The following is a 22,506-nucleotide window of genomic DNA, read 5'->3' as shown; positions in this document are numbered from 1 at the left end:
TTTAATCGCGATTAGTTTTAATCTGGTTAAGTTATCGTACCGACCGGCCGACCTCCGAGGGAGCCGGCCGTCCATGAATTTGGACACTGCATCCGGTCGATTTCGAGGTCATGAGTGGTTTCCTTGGTAGTTGGTCTTGTCGGTCCAGTGTTAGGCCGATTTGTTTTAGGCCAATCCTGCCGTTGACTTATGGACCGTCCGGTCCATACGGTACATTATTTTTTATCAAAATTATACAATATCCTTGTTCATTAACAGCAAAATTATAATTTTATTTCAATTTTGGACGCCATTTATTTAATAAATTGTTTTTAATTAATTTATGGGTAATTGAATTTGTTAAAACTAAGAAATAATTTTATCATCTAGTTAAAATTTGAAATATTTTTTTTATATATAAATATAATATTATAAATAATTAATACTACTTTTTTTATAACAAAATGTTTTTGTATATCACTTTAAAATTATCTGGTGTTTCTAGAGATGACGTGGCAACTAATAATTGGAAATTGTGTCATCAGTTTGAATCCCAAACCCTAACGGGACGAACCCCATTTCCCGCAGATTGTTTTCATATCCTGTCTCTATATTTTGGGTTTCATGAAGCAAATTTTAGGTGTAGCAGAAACAATGGAGGTTCAGTCTGTTACCTCTGAGCACGCGTTGGGGGAGGCTTTGGTGGTTCATACCCTTCTTACCACTGTCAAATCCTTGTTCACGTTTCTCTTCATGGTACTACATTTCTTCAAAGAAGTTTTTTTTTTTTTTTTTTTTTTAATTTCATTGGACGTTCACATTCCCATCAACTTATCTATGTTTGCTACAACTTTTTTATTTGCTCATGTGGGATTACATAATTTTCCATGTGTTTCAGTTTTTAGTTTAAGTCGTTCACTGAAATGTTTCTTATACTTTCAGTGTTAGAGCCTCTTTGTTAAAATAATACGGTTGTGTATTTCTTCTGGGAACCTTTTTGTTTACTTTTTTGTTAAATGGAGAACTTTGTTTTTGTTAGAAAGAGTAGGTTAAAAGAGCCAGTATATTGGAACAGTGGAGGAAACCTGCTCTTAGTATACTGATTCTTCATTATTTTCGGTAGTGGGTGCCAGAGAATGACAGTCCGTTATGTTTAATTTCATGAGTGAGGCTTTCGTTGTGTATTCTTCGTAAGTTGGAATCGAAGAGTAGCTAGAACACATTTTTCGTTCCAGTATTGAATAAGGGCAATCATTAATGAATGAAGCTAGATCCTTTTGTTTTTGACAACACTCGTGCTGCTGATTTTTTGTTAGCTTTCAGTGATGTTTTGCATAGAATTATATAGTGCTGCTCAACATGTTGTATGTGGTTTATGACGTGTCTTTGTATTAGCTATAGTTAATATGATGTTTTTCCATCTATAATGTCACCTTTATCACCCATAATTTGTGGAGTAATATGTCAAGAAGGATTTTTTTAATAAGAAGGATTTTTAATTTTCTTAAACTGTGTATTGCGTTGATTATGTCTGCTATATGCCTGATGCTTTTGCTGTTTCAACTTGTCAAACTGAAATTTTAGCTTCTTTATAACCTCTGTAATTCAATGTACCGGTGTCCTGCTTGCTGTCCCTCTTTTCTTTTTTAAGGTAGAGAGCTCTGCGATAAATTTTATTGGAATTGTTTGAAGTTATGAACACTGATTCTGCATCACTGCACATCTTCTTTAAGCTGTGCCCTGATTATCAAACCGTAATGCTGAGAACAAGTAGTATAATTGCAAGCTTGTTTTTTGAATGTCATAAGCTTTGTTACAGGTCCATTTTTCTTTGGGTGAGATTGTAATTTGTTCGGTATACAAACTGCTACATTGGTGTTGATGCAAAGATTGTTAATTTCTTTGTTTTTTTCCTCAGACTGGATCTCTTCTTACAGCTGTGGATAACTTAGTGTCACCAATTGATGGAAGGTAATAGTGAACATATATTCCTGGATGATGTTGTGGTTGTTTTAATTTGAAATGTCCATTTATACTTATTTTTTAAAATTCGTGGTTAGGTTTCCCTTTGACCAACTATGCAAGAGAAAACATACTTGTGAAGAAAATAAGGATGGTAGCGATACTGATGATGATGATGATGAGGAAGACGAGGATGACATTAATGATGGAGAAGATGATGACAACGACGAGGATTTCTCTGGTGATGAAGGCGGGGAGGAAGATGATTCTGATGATGATCCCGAGGCCAATTTTGGAGGTGAAAAAGATGACAAAGATGATGATGACGACGACGAAGACGATAATGATGAAGACGATAATGATGAAGAAGATAATGATGAAGAAGATGAAGATGAAGATGATGAAGATGAGAAAGAAGAGGAGGAGGAGTCTCCTCAGCCACCCAGTAAGAAGAGGAAATGAGAATATTGTTGCAGACAAATTCTCATCTGTCGTTGTTAGTGCTGTCTAGATTTTAGTCAAATTTAGGTATTAGGACAAAGATTTACTGTCTTGGACCTGTCACTCCATGTTTTTGTCGTTTAATATTATAATTTATGGATTATCATTAGTGTATTCTCATGTTACACTATCATTAACAGTGATGTCATTGCAGTCTATGACAGAATCATGATAAGGAAGGTTGTCATAGCTTGCCATGGCATAGCACTTTGTCTAAACTGCTCATGGCACAAGCATATTCATGTTAGTCCCTGAGTCAAATGCATTGTGTTCTATACAAATACGAGTCGACGACGCATTTGGAGAGTATTTTATCGCGTGATTTAAGAGGAATTTTAGATTGTTGTGAGAGATTCTAGATCTATCTAGTGTTTTAGAAACTATTTTAATACTATTGTTAACAAAAAATGTTTGTTTTGTAATTCTGATTTAATACCGTAGTCATCTTGAACAAATAGTTAAGAAACTGAATAAACTCTTAAAAACTTACCTTGGGAGGCATCATCAATGGATTAGTTATCAATGTAAGGTTTTTACTTTCTGCACCCCACATTGCTTTAAGTTATAAATATAAAAGTTTATACTTTCCCAAACAATATAATAATAACAACATGAAAGCTACAACTTGCTAACAAATATTTTCTTAATATAGTCAACTAAGTATACTCAATCTTAAAACATGTTTTTCATTATAAAACTTTTCAAGAAAATCTTGTTTACCCTAATATTTTCTTACAAAAGATAAGTTTTGCAGTAATATTCATAATGACAATGACACATGTCTTAATTCAATCTAAAATGACAATAAGACAATTCAAATAATTGTAATATTACCTATTACTTTTAAGTTTCAAATAATTAATTAATATAATTATTTATCTTCATTTATCTTATTTCTCTTTGCATGATGTATGTTTTAATGTTCAAAGTTTTTCATTCAATCACGAGAAATGTTATATATAAAAGATATTTTGATACAAAAATCAACCAGTGTTCTACAGTTACAGTAATTAATATGTATTGAATGCAATTATCTAACTCTTTACTTCAAAATTATATTTATAGCTTTTAAAATAAGTTTCAGATTTATGATGATCTAATTACGATTTAATTGTAAATAATCATACATTGCTTTAAATTAATTATTAGTAATAATTTCATAGAAGTTAAACCATTCAACATATCATGATCGTCTAGTTTCTCATGTAAATATGATTTTACAATTATATGTCACAACTTATGTAAATTTATATTTTGTTGCCACTTTATATATTATATTTTTTTCTTTATATGAATTACTTTATATCTACTTCTCTCCCATTCTATTTAAGATAATATTAATAACAACTATTTAAAATAACAATAATCAATTATAAAATCCTAACGTATAGAAATAATAAAATATATCTTTTGTTATTATTAATGTGCATTAAATGCAGGTAAAAGTAATGATTTTAAAATAGTAAAAGAACTTTTAAAAGCACTAGTATAATTTTCTATAATATTAATTATTTTATGTATTTAATTCTATGTTTTCTTTCTAAATAAAGTTAATATTCTTTTGAGATAATAAGAATATTTTATCGTTATTTTTATCACTTCAAATATGGTTAATAAGAGTATATTTATGTGGCAATTAGTTGCTTTTTTGTGATGTCCTCAGAAAAATTATGATTCATAACTATAATATGTAGTGATGAAATGAATTCCTTTGGTTTTCTGCAGAAGTATCATTATAAAAATTTTCACTCTTATTTTTAAAATTGTATATATTATTCTAAATGTATTTTTCACGCGGTCAATTATGTTTTTCATGGACCTTTTAACAATGCAAGTTACTTATTTGTTTAAAAATATTTCTATTATGTGCTAAATACAATAACTAGTTAAACTATTAATTCCGTAAATATTTATAAAATATAATTTAAAATTATAGTTTTAAAATAATTTAAATTTATAATAATGTTAACTGTATTGTCCTAAAATAATATAAAAGAAAATATTCATTAGTAAAAGTTAATGGAGTAGTAATTCTTAATCTAGTAAATTTATTAATGGAATGTATTGATGGAGTGGGAATTTTCAATCTCATAAATTTGTGTTAGTTCATTATTATTAATGTGAAGTAAAAGTAAAATTTTTATACCTTTTTTTATATTTTAAAGTATATTTCAAAGGTTAAATTCGTTTTTAATTATTAAATTTTAATATAAAATTAGAATTTATTTTTATTTCAAATTTTGTTCTAGTCAAATTTTAATATAAAGTTAATGATACAATTATTTTAATTTAATGGAGTTGATTCTTTTGATGTGTTAAAAATATTTCATATTTACGTTTGAATTTTTTATACTATTTAACATGTTTAACTATGAGTTAAAAAAATTATATTAATTTATTTTTAAAATTTGAATTTAATAAATTAAATTTATTTAATATGCTGAAAAGTATTTCAAACTAATATTTAAATTATTTTATACTATTTGATACATCAAATACAACTATAAAACAAAAAATATAAAGATACTAAATTAAAAAAATTATATTTATTTATTTTAAAATTTTTATAATTAAATTATATCAAAATTTAAAATAAAATAAAATTAATTTTATATCAAAAATTAAAATTAAAAAAACATATTTAACCATTTTATCAAATTTGCTCATCTGAATGTGGTTTTTTCAATAATAAATTTTTGTAGTTCATAACAGATAGATTTGCCAACCTAAGGCCGATTTTAAAGAATTCTAAATGTTTGGAAAATGTCATTAATTTCTTTGAACTTATTTTACCTCTGATCTTATTGCATTATGTTATTTGCATTTGTCACGATTTGTCGATCTTTTTATCTAAGTGGCTAAAATTATATATAAGGTGTAGTAAAAACCTGTCACGCTATTACCATACAAACCTAAACAAGTTTTTCCTAATTAGAGAAAAAAATATTGAACAAAAAATTAAAAGAATTAAATAAAAAATTATATAAAAAGTTAACATTCACAGTATATAAAAATAAATACAAATCTTATTTTATAAATTAATTTTATAAAGTTTAGTTGATTTTAAAGTTTGTTTTTTAACTTTATAACTTGGTTAGAATATATTTTAGTAAAAATTATTATTTATTAAGTATATTGATTCATATATTATTAGACTATTTATTAATATTTAATTCTACATTAATTATAATTAATTAAAAATAAAATTAATTTATAATTATAAATAAATGGAAATTTTAATTTATAAATTTTTATTGAATGATGTGTGATGGAAAACATTTTTTTTTTCACAGTGAAAAATAATAAAAATCATTGCAAGTTCTTCTAAATTTTTGTAGAGGAACGCAAAATTTTACTCTTCTTCCAAAATGAATCATTGAAAAAAACAATTAAAAAATATATATTTTCATATATGACTTTAAAAATAATAGATAAACATTTTAATTAAATTAAATTTTATTTATCAAAAATGAGTTTTGCAGACGAAAGTCCTATTTAAATATATTTAGCCCTTAACATTCTTTTATCACAAAAATTGTAGAAGGAAAACGACTATGTAAAGATACAAAATGATATTCATCTAAGTTGAAAGTCTTTCAGATGTATATGATTTTCACCACCATCATATATTTCATGTATGGAGTTATAGATTACATTTACCTTGTAAGGTTACCTTAACTTACATTTATACATATATATATATATATGTATGTATATGTATATGTATGTATATGTATATGTATATGTATGTATATGTATGTATATGTATGTATATGTATGTATATATAACAAACTATTTTAATAAAATACCATTCTTACATTTTTTAATTTTTAAATATTTAATTTTCTTCTATTGTAATGCATTTATTCTTTTACTTGATATGCTAATTAGGATTTGACTGAGAAAGTTGGTTGGAGTTCAAGCCAGAAAGTTGTTGAGGAAGAATGGAGAAGTCAGGGAAGAAAGTGCTGCTGACCTCAAATGGCGACGAAGTTTCGCAGGGTATCGTTTTCCATTTAGCTAAGCAAGGGTGCAGGTGAACTCTCTCGCTTCCGAACACTTTTTGCTATTTCTTCCTTTATTAGTTTCTTATTTGGAATGCATGATCGATCCCTTCAGGTTGGTTTTGCTGGGAGATGAGAGTTGCCTGCGGAGCATCGCGCACAGAATCATGGATTCCCTTTCCCTATCTGACAAAGGCACTGTGCAGGTCGTTGAATTGAACATGGAAGACCAGAGCGAATCGGTTTTCCAACACTCTGTTGATCAGGCATGCCAGATTTTGGGGAAATTGGATGCTTTTGTCAACTGTTACAGTTACGAAGGTAAATTGTTATGACATGAAAGAGGTATTGTTGCTTGAGGAACGAACGTGAACATTTGAGCTTAATTGAATTGGGCTTCCGACAATTCTTGACAGGAAAAATGCAAGAGCATATTGAGTTAGCTGAGAGTGAGTTTAAGAAAATAGTGAAGATAAATTTTATGGCTGCTTGGTTCTTGTTAAAAGCTGTTGGCCGAAGGATGCGGGATATCAACGCCGGGGGCTCCATCGTCTTTTTAACTTCCATACTTGGCGCTGAAAGGGGTTTGTATCCGGGAGCTGCTGCATATGCCTCTGTCTTGGCAGGAGTGCAGCAATTAGTGAGGGTAAGACTAATTATAACTTTCTTTTTTTAGTTTTAGTTTTTGCTTCTACAAATCACCTCGTAATTGCGATTGATATTGTTTAATTTTTATTTTTAAATCGGTGTATCAAATTTCGTGCATTTTATACCTAGGTTTTGTTTGCATAGGGTTTTTCGATAATTATTTTTATAAGAGAAAAAAAAGTTAGACTTTTTTTCTAAAATAAACTTATATAGCTTAACTTTTGAGGTGCATTTTACTCTGCAGAAGAAGTTAGATTTATTTTAGCTTTTCGTATTCTTCTCTTATAGAAATTGAGATTTTCACGACTTAGAGATAAGACGTGTCCTAGTGGGTAACGGAGTTTCTTACAAATTTTTTTGTTGACATTTTGTTCAGAGAACGTGGTTCTCTATGCAGTTTGAAACTAATTACACCAGAATCATTCTTTTTACCTTTGTTGGTTGTTAAAAAAATAAGAATTTTCAGAAGGATGATTCAATTGCAATCCCTTGTTCACTATCTCACCCTGCAGAAGGGTAAAAATATAGGAATATTACGTGATCATGGATATGGAGGGACCACTTCAAACTATGGATGAAGATAAATGAAAGGAGGTAAAGGAAGAGCTCTATATGGCGAAAGAACTCTTGAAGAAAATAGATAGAACTTACGTGTAATAAACTCTTTGTTTAGGTATAAGGTTAGCTAGGAAAGATGTTAGAAGAGACTTCTTAGTTAATAGCCTTGTGTTTGGTCACTTTGTAAACACTTTTACTTTGATTAGAAATAAAAAGTAATTTGAGAACATTTGCAGTTAAGCTTGAGAACTTGTGAAAAGTAGAGAGTTTCTCCCCTTAAGATTCTTATCTTGATAGTTAGGTCTCGATAATCATTATCATATCCTTGTTTATCTCTTGAGTTGGAGTGGTGCAAGATTCTTGGACTTTCTAGCCTCTTTTTGAATTATAATCTCGTTAACTTTCGGAAGGTAATCTTTCCTTCTTTATTCTTTTCTTTCGTTTTCTTATAATTCTCTCCTTTTTTTTATCAGCTTCTAAGTCTCTCGGAAGGTAATCTCCTTTTTTCTAGCTTCTTTATTTTTCTTCGAGTCCGTGCATAATACAGACATGCTTTGACCACCCAAAAACACTAGCCACCAACTTGAATTTGGCTAGCGACAAAAACCCTTCACTAATCCTACCTTAAACTCCCACCCTTATGAGTTCCTGAAATCATCTTCTACTCCTGCATAAACCTTTACACAGATCCACAAAGAACACCTCAAGAAACCTTCCAAGATTCAATAACAATGAACCAATAAACACCCTTTAACCAAACCATGGATTCTAACCTTGAAGCTTGAGATAGTCAATCAACTTCCTTAAGTTCTCATCATGACCACTATTAAAACTTCTGATCCCCTTTCTGTTTCATCTACCTTAATAGTTATCCCCATCTATTTTGTAATTCTGTTACCTTTATTTTTTCTATCATATACACCAAATATGTTATTTATTCTTGTAATCTTTCTACGTGGAAGACCGCTTCTATTCTAAACTTCTGTCGAAAATTCATGAATATAAAGGATCTGATGTGGTAATTGAATTGGATGATAAGGCTGTGATCAATATAAAATTGATTCGAATGAAGTGGAAGAGCGGGCAACATGGTGGCAAGATTTGATTTGGCGAAGGTGATATGCCCCAATGCGGTGCTTGTTTTAGAGTTATTTTGATTAGTTTCCGAAAGCAAAAGAAAGAGGTGATATTGATCTGCCAAATTGGAATGCTTTTGGCCGGTTAACAAATTTATGTAGCTACAATAGAGGTGCTATAAGGCATGATAAAATTCATCTTATGTGTTCTTGATTGACCATGAACTTTCCCTGTTGCACTTTGGCTAAAGCTAAAGCCCATACTAGTAGTACACCAAACTAGAAGTTCCTGTTCTTCTGCACTGAACTTCTGATATTTAAGCCTCTGATATCTACTACTGCTGAATAATTAACTAAGTAGGCAACCACACAATCCAATAGTTCCGTGTCAAATTTGGAAATATTAGACAGGTTGGTTGGTACACTTTGATGTTATTCCTATCTAATACTACTTGTTTATCTTCAGGCTTCGGCTTTGGAGATAGGGAAGTACCAGATCAGAGTTAATGCCATTGCCCGAGGCCTGCACCTGCAAGATGAATTTCCATTATCCGTGGGAAGGGAAAGAGCAGAGAAATTGGTGAAGGAGGCTGCACCGCTTGAGAGATGGCTTGATGTTAAGAATGATCTAGCGTCTACTGTCATTTATCTAATCAGTGATGGATCATGCTACATGACTGGAACAACCATATACGTCGATGGGGCACAGTCTATAACCAGGCCTCGCATGCGCTCCTTTATGTGAATCATGCTGGCGCTGAAAGGATTTTTTCAAGGAATGATCCAACATACACATTTCTTGCATCATTGTTGCCCTTAGGAAATGACTACATTTCTAATCCAAGTCTTAAACCTTAAACCCCGAAAAACATGTCCGGGGGGCATGAAATATATATTCAAATAAGTTATGAGCAGTTGAAACTGCTCAATCCATAATTATATAGTGAATGTTAAGCAGCTGCACTTTTGTTGACCAAGTTTGTGGAGACTGTATGACTGTGTGCAATGGATCTATCAGTCTTATAGCAGGCGGTGGTATGTCAAAAAAGTAAATCATAAAAAAAAATATAGAGTATTCCATTAATATTATTGTGTGTCTATATATAAAATTTGGGATTTGCTATCTGATTTACATTTTTTTATAGTTAAAATGCCTAAAAACACTACACTAAAATTCAGAACAACTCTTTCAGTTGTTTTACTTCAGCTAATTTGGGACAGGAATACTTCTGTAACATAGTACTCATTTAAAAGTAGTAAAAATATTTCTGGCCACAAGCATTCGGCTTGATGAAGCATTCTCAGACTAAATCATTGATGAAGCATTCTCAGACTAAATCATTGATGAAGCATTCTCAAATTCATGTTATGCGAGTAGTCTCTCTTTGAATCTGCTTCTAATATACCGTCACTGCATTAATGGTTAAATACATATATGGTAATTTTAAGATATGCCTTTCTCTTCCCGTGCAAGCTGTTGGGAGATTACTACAGAAGGTAGAAAAGGGTTCTTAATTTGAAGTTGCAGACGGAATGCTAGTTTTACAAAATCCAATCATTAAAAATGGAAGGAGAACGACGAATAATATAAAAGGAACAGAGCAGTTTCCGAGAATGCTACGTGCGATTGACAGAGGAAACGTTTAAAGTAGGTTGCTAATCTAAGTGTTTTAAAATTAGACTGCTGAAAAACCGGTTAAAAAACTAATGCCCTGTTCTCTTGAGTGGATTTGAGGGAATGGATTTGAGGGGATTTGAGAGGATTTGAAGATAATTTTTTTTGAGCAAATTTGGAGGTAAATGAGCTTAAAAATAATTTTTTTTAATATGTCACGTCAATACAATTCTATATTAATTCTCACAAATTTTATTTTCAAATTCACTCTCATTTACTTCCAAATTCGCTCAAAAAAACGATAAAAAAAATTATCTTCAAATCCTCTCAAATCTCTTCAAATCCATTTCCTCAAATCCACTCAAGAGAACAGGGCGTAAAGGTATGAGGTTATCAACTTAAACAATTGTTTGATTTTTGAATATCGTGGTTTAAAACATTTTAAAGATATTATAAGTGTTACTTCTCTCATTATTCATTTTCTTAAAACATAATCATTAAAATTAACTTTTTGCACTGATCATTACAAATATTAAATAATTTTTTTCTGAATAATTTTATTTTATCTTCCTGGGCGCGTCTCTCCTCTGGACAGCTAAGTGTTACTCATATTATTACTACTACAAAAATAAATATAATTATAATAATATTATTATTATTATTATAAAATATTAATTTTAATACTGGAATACGAGATTGTGGAGACTATTTAGGTATTTATCTTAAAATTATTATAAACATTCTACCGATTAATAATTAATATTCTCCTATTTTTTTTAATAAAAAGTAGTTTGGTATTAAACATTCATTCAGAATCATTTTAAGGCATCCTTATGTTATTTGAGTGTGGTTAATTTTGCTTTTTTAACGTGTTTGACTGAGTTCTCTTTTATGTTTATCTAACTCAAAATTTTGATAAAATAATTAATTGATTTGGAATGCGTGTTTTCAAAATTGTCGTATATGAATTATATATGATTAAAGTTAGTGTTTGAAGATCTACGTTTCATCTCATGTAAGGTCATTTCATAATCATCTTTTGAGTCATTCCAACATGTCTTTTTGTGAGTCCAATCAATGTGCTCATTGGTTTGAAAAAATGGATTCATCGTATAAGAAGAAACATTGCTTACCCATGATTCTTGTCTTAACAAATACTATAATACATTTTTTTACTATACTAAATAAATTCTATTTTCTTAATGCAATATTCGTGCTTTATGACGCTTGTTTATTAATTTTTTTTCGTAAAATTAAATCTTTTGTTTTAAATAAAATCAAAATAAATAACAAAACATAAAGAGACAAAAAAATAAATAAAAATAAAGGTAGAAGATAGAATGTAAGAAATACATATAAACATGAAAATATATATTATTGCACAATGTTGGAAGTTTCACATCCACTAGAGATAAGGTGAATTCGTAGTTTATAAGTGGGTGCAAACCTCATCTTAAAAAACGGTTTTATGGGGTTGAGATAGACTTAAATTCACCTTCTAATATGATATCAGAGTCCTGGTTAGAACCTATCCTAGCAAGTTCGGCTTAAACCCACTTTCTAACATATAATTGACATAAAATTTAAGCATGTCAAAGCTTTGGTAAAAAAAATTGACTTACATTTGAAAGAATGAGATGTAATAAATCATGACATGTAATGTTAGGATTGAATTTCAAACAACTATCACTTCTGAAAATGCATAACAAGTTAGTTAATATATTTCAATCATATAATTAATTCATTAATTATTCAAATTTAAATTCTTTAAATAAATGATAATAAGCTGATTGGTTTTCATTTCAATTGCAAATCATAACCTATAACCATCGTTACAAAAATAATTGTTTTAAATATATCTAATTAAAAATAATTTGTTTTAAGCGTTACTTTGAATTAGGTGTTTTCTATAATGTCTTATGTTTAAAATATTTTTTCTCATGTCAATCAAATTCATTTAATGAAATAAAAAGTAGTAAACTAATCCAAATAGGTGAGAATCAATTTGAGATGAATATTTGATCCACTCGTAACTTTGAAAAGTTCAAATCTATTTTGTCTATTGAAAATTACGTAAAACCTCTTCCTAATTTCACAAACAATATATGTTTTTTTTTTTTGTTTTCCCGGAACCATTCGTTTAAGCCACAGGTTGTTCTTCTTATCTTATTTTAAGATTATGCTTACTCAAGTAAGAAAATTCACATTTAATTTTTTTATGCTGCTTAGTTAAATCTTATTTATTTACTTAATTTTAATTATTTTATCTTACTATGAAAAATTATTAAAATTTTCTATTTATTCACAAAAATTAAACAAAATAAGTTTATATATACATGTGTGTGTGTTTTGTTGATAATATACAAGATGAAGTCAATTTAATTTACATGTACATTGTATCACTCTTAATATTGCAAAATAAATGTTAATTTAAGAAAACATTTAATAGTATATATTAAAACCAATAATATATAATATTATGCTACATATACACAATATTGGTAATTTTTAGTAAATAATTTTTAAAAATAATATAAAACTTATTCTGTAATTGAAAACATAATTTAAACTCATTCTAAAAAATATCAAATTTATTAGTGTACTGTATGACCACCCGGTCAGTCAAGGACTGAGCAGTCGACCATTAAGCAAGAAAATGACCGGTTGGTCTAAAATAGTCATTAATTGATAACTAATATAAACAATAATAGTTATTAATGGACAACTAAGGAAAATAATAGTCATTGATTGTAGATTAATAGGAATAATGAAAGTCATTTATTGGTGATTAATGAGTCAGACCTAATGGTAAACTCATTATGTTATAAATATATGTATGAAAAAAAAGGCAAGTCATTTAACTATGATTACTCATCTTTATTACAAGAATTATTAAGTAAATCACGGAATATCTTTTGACAAGTACTCGCCCCCATCAGGACAAGGAAAAAAAAATCACAACTTAGATGATGAGGAATCATCGTCAATCTTTAGGACAACTTAGAGTGTTTTGAGTATGAGACTCCCTTCACTTAGGCGAAACAATTATTTACCACTGTCAAAATGAAATTGAAAATTAGGTAGACAAAATAAAACTTAATGCACATCCTACTTGAAATTTGAAAGTCGGGTTGTGTTTAGATGACATTTTTATTTATTTATTTATTTCAAAGTTATACCAATTTTAGTATTACAAAGTATGCTACTCTTTTAATATATTAAATTAAGTGCAATATGAAAAAAAACAAAAAATTTGGACTCCAAAATTAGTATACTTAATAAACTAAAAGTTCTATAGTTAACTCTCTGTACCCCCATTTTTTTTCCTGTACCTCCATAATTTTCAATATGCTCTCCGGCTCGGCATACATGTTGTCTTCCTTCCATTTTGTCCCAAATCATCTCCGCTCGACCTCTTGTTTGGAACCTCTACATGGAAGATTCAATAAAATGGCATGCCTTCCGCATCCATCATTCTATAATTTTTTTTTTTACATTTCGTTATTTTTGAATCTATAAATATATTACATTCATTTAGTTCAGAAAATAAAAATATTTTTTAGTTTCTGTTTGGATAGGGTTGAGATCTTTTATTCAAAGCATTCAGAGTTGTTTGTTTCATCATCTAGGTTATGCTGTTTTCTTTCTTCTCTTTGTCTTAGTAATGAGGAGAGTGTCTCTAAAGGACACTTGGACACTCAATTACTCAATTACCCGCTTTTTTCATTATATATATATATATATATATATATATATATATATATATATATATATATATATATATTTATATTTATAAATATTTTTGACTCATTAATCACCAATAAATAATTATTATTCTACTTAACTGTTCCTTAATTGTTATTATTGTCCAAATTAATTTTCAGTCATTTTTTACTAGATGGTTAGTTGTACCGTCTTTGGCTGATTGAGTGATTATACAATACGGTTTCAAAATTTGAAAATATTTTTTAAAATATTTAATCTAAAAAGTATTTTTATATTTTAAATTAAACGTTCTAAAATATATTATTCAGATTTCAAAATATCTTATACATAGTTGATTATTATTTTAAATATTTTAAATTGAATATTCTGAAAGATATTTTTAAATTTGAAAATATTTTTGACATATTCAATTCAAAAAGTATAAAAATTATTAATTTAAATATTTTTATTGTAATTTTAATGAAGGATAAAAAAATAAATGTAAATTTTTTTATATAATTTTAATGAAGGATAGTTTAAGTTTTATAGAGGTGTGAAAAGAAAAAAAAAAGTAGAATGCAGGAAGAAACACCCGGTCGTGAAAACCATACTGGCCCAGTGAAGTTTTTATTTTAATCTCTTTTACATCATAACGTACGACCTTATACTCTTTCATTTTTTTTTTGCAATCTATTTGTAAAAGAACAGAATATTTTTTTATGTTTCTGAACATGAAAATATTAGTGTAACTAAGGTAGTTAACTCCTGCTGGTTCCGTAAAGGTCCCACCTTTTTGGGTCAAAGGTTTGAAAAGCTAACCCTAGAAAAAGGGAAACAATCACAACTTTTTCACTCTTTCATGTATTTGGGATTTCGCAAAAAAGTCACCTAACATTAGATTCAGATCCACAACTACGATTCAAAATTAGTTTTATACAGAAGAAATTCATTCTATAAAAAAATCCAATTCTGAAAAACTCATCACAATACTATTTTTATTAAAAGAAAACTCTTTTATAAAGTTGTCATTTTAAGATACCAATTGTTAATTATAATTTATGAAGATTAATGTGGCGCAGTGGATGACAACTGAAGTAGGAAAAGTAATACATTTCCTTTTTCAATTGTAATTGTGTCTTTTAAGGTCAATTTGGACTGAACAAATATTTCACCAAACAATGATACCTTTCCCTCTAATACAAGGGAAAACAAAACAACAAAGAATAATTGTGTGTATGCTCCCATTCATCCTAATCCAAAGTGTCTGAAATACTTTAAAATTATAAACAATATGGGCAAAGATGGACCCAATCAACCAATTATATCCATCAACCATAGGTGCATATGAGAAGGTATAGTAGTAGCTCAACAAATCAATGCTCTGGACCACAGCTAGTGATAATGGAGTAGAGATGATTGTAGTACTTCAATGGGGGCATGTAAATTTGAGAGAGACACTTTCCACTTCATAAAATTGGAACACTTTTTGGCTTTCAATTTTCATCACATTAGTTACATTTGAATACCATCTACGCACTCATCTTGCAAAACAACAAACAGTTGGTGGGCTCGGCACCAATTTCAGAACTTTTTCTTTCGTTTATGCATCACCTAATGGTCTATTTTTTCTTGTGCCAGCTAACCATTTTACTTTCACAGAACCAGAAAGAATTTTTTCTTGAATTTGTATGAAACGGATCCATTTGTTGTTAGAAACATATAAAGAATGTAACTTTTAAAAGATAAACTTAAATACGATAAATTTAATTTTGTTTAAGAGTTTTGTCATTTTTAGAGAATAACGTCATTGGTTTAATATTGTAGTTATTAGATATTAATAGAAAATAAATGATGATTTAATGGTAACATTTATGACTTTTATGAGTCTATAAATGATAAGTGTTTAATTGACATAAAGTTTAAAAAACACCATAAACATAAGAATGTCATTTTTCTAAAAATAACATCTTATATTTTTAATCATTTTAATGACAGTAAACAAAAACACAAAACTATACTAAGGAAGTGGTTATAACTCAATCAAATCATTTACCTTGAGTATTGAGAAAACAAAAATGGTTAGAAAACTAAAGGGGAATAGAATAAAGAGTGTTGCAGGATGGTGTCAGCAGAAAACAAAAACACAAAATGATTTAAACTGTAATAAAAACCTTCCTAAAAATTGTTTGGCACAAAAACGTTATCCAATCCAAACCAATCTAAGAGAACACAAGTTGTGACCATGAAAGCAATGTCTGAATGAAAGGAAAAATAATACTTCCGTGACATGACCACCAAATCAAGCCTTCCTCACTTAGTTCATCCCAAGTCCAAGTCATTACTGTAAGAAGGTTCAATAAACACCTACTTATACATGTCTGTATTAATAAGATTTGTCCGCTTTACTTTAAAATTGTTTTACTAATAAAGATATCTTATAGGTATATAAAAATATATTCATTTTTTATTTTATTTTATGTAAAACTTTGTTCATATTCAACAATTATGAGATATTGACATTGAACGATGCACCAAACGAACATTTCAAAGCTTAAAACTTTTTCAATCACTTTAACATAAATAGAAATGAAGCAATATGTCACATGAAGATGGTTCAAGCGTAACCATCATATCCATATCTTTTCGTTGCGCTCAACCATTTACAGCGTAGAAAAATCATGGTGTTGTATACGGCCAAAATGATAAAAGAAAACAAAATATAAATGCAATATTCGATTTGCCGACTCCAAAATACAAATAATTCTTCCATGCAAGTTGAAAACACAGAAACTTGCTCTGTCCACTGTTTCACCCTCTCTGTACTTTCTTCCTCATCCTGACCCCACTGGCAACAAAAATCGCGTTAATTTCTTCTTCCATTATAAATTTCTCACATTGCAAAAAAGCTCCCTTGAAAAACAACAAGAGATTTTCTTTAAATTATAAAAACCTACCATTATTTTCTTGATTTTATCAAAGCACTACTACTATATACTTTAAGAAATAGCTATCATTATAATCCTTTGGTTATTTACTACTAACATGGAAGAACGATTGTTATCTATACTGATATTCACACGGCTTAAGCAAGAAAGTAAAGTCGAAGCAAAAATGGAAGATAGTAAATTTCTTATTTTATTGAACAATAGAGTTTAATTGGTTTTTCAGAGATTAATCGGACAGCTATTCTACAATTGTTTCATTTATGATAATTGAGAAATGATTAATTACTACATTAAATTACAGCGTCTAGAAAATAAAGATGTAATTAAATCAAATAAGTTGAATTAATTAAAGTAAATTAACTCACAAGTAGAGTTTTGTTTTTCTCATCATTAATCATTAAAAAAAGCAAGTGTTCAATAAAAGGGACAGTTGTACACAACATCATGAGTTTTTTTAATTTTTTCTTATGTTAAGTTGAGAAAGGATAACAATACTTTGATACATTATTTTGATAATATTTTAACATCATTTACGTGATTAGTCTAGGTTGGCATTTATAATAATTATTATTAATTATGAGGTAATTTTGAAATAAATAGATAATATTAAAATGTTATAAAAAAATTATTGTGAAATATCATTATCCTTTTGTAAATATTTATTCTATACTTATATGCATTATTAAAAAGTCTCAGTGATTTATTAAAGATTCTTTCGAAACTGATACCTGTAAACAGATGAGACAGAGGAGGCATTCTCAAGTTTATAAGTGCTGCATTCTTTCCACCAGCATTTGCAACAGCCAGGCATAACATAACTTTCCTGTGAAGGAAGTTTTATGCCATTATATTATCAGCACTCTTTTGTCTCTATGGCAAGCAAGTAAAATCTGCTGCTGTAGCAAAGCCTCAGTTCTATGAATTCTCAGCAGCCCATTTGAGAAAAGTCACAAAGATCTTAAATTTAGCTGAATCTGGAAATGGGTTGTCTGATAAGGCTTCTGGGTCTGTGTCTATGGATGTACTTGGCAAGCTTAAGCTTCATTTCAGTGGGTGCTATGTGTGCAAGAGTGGGAGAAGTTGAGAAAGGGATTGTTTTAGTTCATGGGAAATGTGCTATTGGAAGGATTGATGATGATTTTGTGTGTGCAACTCTGGATTGGTGGCCTCCTCAGAAATGTGACTATGGAAAATGTAGTTGGGGGCATGCTTCTCTGCTTAATCTGGTTAGTTCCATTATTTTTTTTTTCTCAAGGTTTCTTAATCTGCCATTTTTTTTCTTCGGAATAATAAGATGGCTTTTGCGTCTCCTTCCTTTTATTTATAAATAACATTTGCTGTACGGTGGCTTTTTTTCCCTCTTCGGAATGATGTTCGAATCTATCTAGAATGCATGTCTAGGTTGTTTTCTGAACAATAATTTTTGCAAAAAGATCTATTTATTTTTTCAAATAATAATTCTCTGATCATTTAATGATGAGATTATCCCCTCTACCAGCAGTAAAGGTTCTAGTCATGTCACAAACTTTCCGAATCTGATATAGTTGTTAAATGTCAGAGGGAATTTACATCTATAACTTTTATCTGTTGCAGGATCTCAACAACAAAATTTTGTTAAATGCAGTAAAAGGTATGAAAGGATTCACAGCTGGGTTGTTTTCGCATCAATTTACTTAATTTTTCAGATATTTTGTTGGATGATTCGTTGTAGTTTTGGGAGTTTATTAAGGTATCATTGCCTTTGAACGTTTTGCAGCCTTTTCATCTATGAAAATTAGAGTAGGTGGCACTTTGCAAGACAAGGTCATATACGGAACTGAAGATAATCGAGAACCCTGTACTCCTTTTGTTTTGAATGCTAATGAAATGTTTGGTTTCACTCGAGGGTGCTTACCGATGAAGAGGTGGGATGAGCTAAACAGCTTTTTCCAGAAAGCAGGGTAAAATCAGTTTTCCCTTTTGAGTCATCAACCATGAGTGTGGTTGGGACTGAATAGACTTATCTTGTTGATTTGGCAACTGTGTTTTTGACAAGTTTAACATCAATGGTAGGTATATTTCAGGGCTAAGGTTATCTTTGGATTAAATGAGCTTGCTGGAAAATCTATAAAGTCTGGTTTTGCTGTTGGACCTTGGAACTACACCAATGCTGAATCTTTAATACGATACACTGTCAGAAAGAAGTACCACATTCATGGTTGGGAACTTGGTAAGACTATGCTGCGCTCATAACAAATGGAACAATAAGACTGGGCATTAAAATTTTAAGGGTTAATGCTATCATTATCTTTTATCACACGGCATGAGTTCACCTGAAAAATTTAAATTTTTATATAAATAGTTGTAATCATCAAACTATTTTGCTACAAGAAAGAAAATGCCAACTTTCCTTCTTTAGAATTAACTGTGGTGTTGTATAAGCAATGTGAATATCTTGTGTGTGGACTAACCACTAGGGAGTCTTTTGTTACGTGCAGGGAATGAATTGTGTGGACATGGAATTGGGGTAAGTGTTGCAGCAGATCAATATGCTTCTGATGTTGCTTCTCTAAGAAAGATAGTTCAAAATGAATATAGAGGGATTGAACCAAAGCCACTAGTTATTGCTCCTGGAGGCTTCTTTGACGCAGATTGGTTTAAGGAATTTATAAGCAAGTCTGGTAAATCTGCAGATGTGGTCACCCACCACATTTATAATCTTGGGCCAGGTATCTTCCCCACTGGATATAAATTTATCATGTTTTCCTAGTCTCCATTTCTAACTCAAAGCTACTTACAGGAGTTGATGACCACTTAATTGAAAGCATTCTTAACCCTTCCCGTCTGGATGGAGTGGCTGACACATTCAGAAGTCTCAAAGGTATACTTCAAAATTCAACAAACAAGGCAAAATCATGGGTTGGTGAGGCAGGAGGGGCCTATAATAGTGGCCATCATCTTGTGTCTGATGCATTTGTCTACAGTTTCTGGTTAGTGTATCTTCCCTTGCTTTGTCAATACACAAAGAGATTCCTACAGGTTTATTTTCTAAAGCCATCATATTAAGCACAGGTATTTAGACCAGCTTGGCATGTCAGCTGTTTATGACACCAGAACATACTGCAGACAAAGTTTGATAGGAGGAAACTATGGTTTACTGAATACTAGTACTTTCATGCCAAATCCAGACTATTACAGGTACTAAAAAATGAATTTCATAGTTGAACAATGAGCATCATCATCACTAGTTAAATACTGTCTGATTTATCAGATTCAGTCATCCCATGTGTGTGATATTTGCTTCATTAATTGCTTGCCACTTTATTAAGGAACACATTTCTTCTAAACAACATGAGGTTTTATTAAAGTGGGGTCCCATTTGAAGTACATTTTTGTGGATTTGTGCTTTCTTTCTTACAGTGCACTTCTTTGGCACCGACTCATGGGACAGCGTGTCCTTTTAACCACCTTCTATGGTACAAAGAAGATAAGAACTTATGCACACTGTGCAAAGGAATCCGTAAGTGAAGAAGTTCTGTGTATGTATTTGTACATGGTAGGTGTGATATACTTGAAATCTGATGTGATACTCTCTCTTACAGAAAGGGGTGACAATATTAGTGCTCAACTTGGATAGCAGCACCACAGTTGAAGTGAACGTGGACTTAAAATTTAACAAGTTACCTCACAGTGGAGTGCATGAACCAGCGAGAAGAGAGTACCATTTAACAGCACCAGAGAGGAATTTACATAGCCAAATCATGTTGCTAAATGGAAAAATTTTAAGTGTAAACTCAGCTGGTGAAATTCCTCCTTTGGAGCCTATATATGTAGACTCAACAAAGCCAATAACAGTTGGCCCTCTATCTATTGTATTTGCTCATATACCAAATGTTATTCTTGCAGCATGCAGCTAGCTTAGTGGCACTAGGTGAATCCGAAAATTGGTTTCACTTGGTGATTCGTAAAATAAGAGATAGAATACATGAAAATTGTGTTTAAGCTTATTATTGGTGATAGTTTTATCTTCTCTTCTCCTAATGGGGCCTACACAAATTTGACTACTTGTTTGTTTTCTAATGCCTACCATTCAGTTCTTGTGACAAATTTTAAATGTCTCGGGTAAATTGAAAGGGACATTTAATCTCTTGCCACATTGGATTAAAGGATAAATTTTAAATATAATTAATATATAATTTTTAATATAATTAAAGGATAAAGTTAAAATATAATACTAAGTAAAACATTATAGATGTGATAGTTAACAAGTAAAATATAAAGAAATTATACAAAACAAAATTCTATCCTAAACTAAATTGTTGTTGCATCTCCCTCACCTTACACTAAGAGTCATATATATACATTAATAGGAGAGTTTGTCAAAAAAAAAAAAAGAAATTATACAAAACAAAATTCTATCACAAACTAAGTTGTTGTATCACTCTCGCCTTGTACGGAATCAACTGGTACATCTTCTTCCTTTGATGACACCATTGAAATGATCATTGCAAACAAAAAAATACAAGAACATACAAATATAGAAGAAAAGGTAAGCTAATGTACAAAAAAGGCAATCATACAACATATATAGAAATATTAACACATACAAACACTTATCATGGTTTTAACTCATACAAGTAATCATACTAGACTCGATCATTCGAATATGTTTATTGATATCAGACTCTCACAAATTATATACTTGTGGTAACCTTTATTACTCTGCAGAGTCATTGTCATTGGATTCCATCCTACCACACAAAAATCAACTAACCTTATCTAAGAAATTGATGGAACAAAAGTAGAGAACTCGTCTCAAGAATCACCCTGGAGATCTCCAATCTTCAAATAGAGACACAAATTGTGAGAAAATTAAAAAAGAAGGAAGAAATCTAGAAGAATTTTTTTTAAGAAAATGGTGTGCTTTTAAAATAATAAAAATTGTTTACTAAAGTTCTATTTATATTTAAAATTTTTATTATTAAAATAATCTATTCTCACCTTCTAAACATTTTAAAAATATCATTCATTCTAATTTTTTTTAAACTCTTATATTATCTTTAGTTATAAATCTTCTTATAGATGAAGAGAAAGTCTAACATGAAAAATCATCTCGTTTTTCATGTTTTATTAATATTTATTGCAAAGATATAATTCTATGATCCTTTATTAACAACGGTGTTATGAATCACTTTTTAATAGATGAATCTAAATAGTCATTTTTGTAATGTGACGTCAATTATGAAATATTCTTCTAAAAGGTACAACAATTAACGTAATTAATTAATTTTCATTGCAAATTTTAATTAAATTATATTAAAACCTTTGACACAATTCTTAACTTAATTATAATATATTAAAAAAACTAAAAAAATCATAAGTGATATTCATTGAATAAAAAATAAGACCTACAAAATTTCTTATTATTAATAATTTCCAAATAACAACTGTATAACTAATTTTTCTCTCTTTTTTCAACTATTATCTAGAGGATGGAGTGAAAGAAAAAGTTAATATTTTGTTTGATTTGTTA

The 22,506-nt window shown here is 29.7% G+C and overlaps 3 protein-coding genes across 3 annotated transcripts; all 3 read left to right on the top strand.

Moving 5' to 3' along the window:
• Window positions 1-511: 511 nt before the first annotated feature.
• Window positions 512-2,556, top strand: LOC124841850 (uncharacterized). Its single transcript, XM_047318214.2, has 3 exons — window positions 512-735; window positions 1,898-1,950; window positions 2,040-2,556. The coding sequence occupies exons 1-3, from the start codon at window positions 604-606 to the stop codon at window positions 2,401-2,403; spliced, it is 549 nt and encodes a 182-aa protein (XP_047174170.2). The 5' UTR covers window positions 512-603; the 3' UTR covers window positions 2,404-2,556.
• A 3,764-nt stretch (window positions 2,557-6,320) lies between these two features.
• On the top strand, window positions 6,321-9,818 carry LOC124841853 (NAD(P)-binding Rossmann-fold superfamily protein). The gene is made up of 4 exons (XM_047318217.2): window positions 6,321-6,479; window positions 6,563-6,768; window positions 6,864-7,093; window positions 9,196-9,818. The coding sequence occupies exons 1-4, from the start codon at window positions 6,388-6,390 to the stop codon at window positions 9,472-9,474; spliced, it is 807 nt and encodes a 268-aa protein (XP_047174173.1). The 5' UTR covers window positions 6,321-6,387; the 3' UTR covers window positions 9,475-9,818.
• Window positions 9,819-17,728: 7,910 nt separating this feature from the next.
• On the top strand, window positions 17,729-21,053 carry LOC124841854 (heparanase-like protein 3). The gene is made up of 9 exons (XM_047318218.2): window positions 17,729-18,220; window positions 18,588-18,624; window positions 18,751-18,934; window positions 19,058-19,203; window positions 19,472-19,702; window positions 19,774-19,963; window positions 20,046-20,171; window positions 20,394-20,493; window positions 20,576-21,053. The coding sequence occupies exons 1-9, from the start codon at window positions 17,975-17,977 to the stop codon at window positions 20,888-20,890; spliced, it is 1,575 nt and encodes a 524-aa protein (XP_047174174.2). The 5' UTR covers window positions 17,729-17,974; the 3' UTR covers window positions 20,891-21,053.
• Window positions 21,054-22,506: the final 1,453 nt, after the last annotated feature.

The sequence above is a fragment of the Vigna umbellata genome, chromosome 1 (assembly GCF_029865625.1).
Source record: "Vigna umbellata cultivar VRB3 chromosome 1, Vumbellata_1.0, whole genome shotgun sequence".
Lineage (NCBI taxonomy): Eukaryota > Viridiplantae > Streptophyta > Magnoliopsida > Fabales > Fabaceae > Vigna > Vigna umbellata.
This window is presented reverse-complemented; position numbering and strand designations above follow the sequence as displayed.

Bases quoted from the DNA above. Each gene is read 5' to 3' on its own strand.
- LOC124841850 (XM_047318214.2), top strand. From the start codon at position 604: ATGAAGCAAATTTTAGGTGTAGCAGAAACAATGGAGGTTCAGTCTGTT. The intron at 736-1,897 runs GTACTACATTTC...TTTTTTCCTCAG, and splicing joins TGTTCACGTTTCTCTTCATG to ACTGGATCTCTTCTTACAGC. The intron at 1,951-2,039 runs GTAATAGTGAAC...ATTCGTGGTTAG, and splicing joins GTGTCACCAATTGATGGAAG to GTTTCCCTTTGACCAACTAT.
- LOC124841853 (XM_047318217.2), top strand. From the start codon at position 6,388: ATGGAGAAGTCAGGGAAGAAAGTGCTGCTGACCTCAAATGGCGACGAA. The intron at 6,769-6,863 runs GTAAATTGTTAT...AATTCTTGACAG, and splicing joins CAACTGTTACAGTTACGAAG to GAAAAATGCAAGAGCATATT. The intron at 7,094-9,195 runs GTAAGACTAATT...GTTTATCTTCAG, and splicing joins GAGTGCAGCAATTAGTGAGG to GCTTCGGCTTTGGAGATAGG.
- LOC124841854 (XM_047318218.2), top strand. From the start codon at position 17,975: ATGGGTTGTCTGATAAGGCTTCTGGGTCTGTGTCTATGGATGTACTTG. The intron at 18,935-19,057 runs GTAAAATCAGTT...GGTATATTTCAG, and splicing joins AGCTTTTTCCAGAAAGCAGG to GGCTAAGGTTATCTTTGGAT. The intron at 19,964-20,045 runs GTTAGTGTATCT...TATTAAGCACAG, and splicing joins GCATTTGTCTACAGTTTCTG to GTATTTAGACCAGCTTGGCA.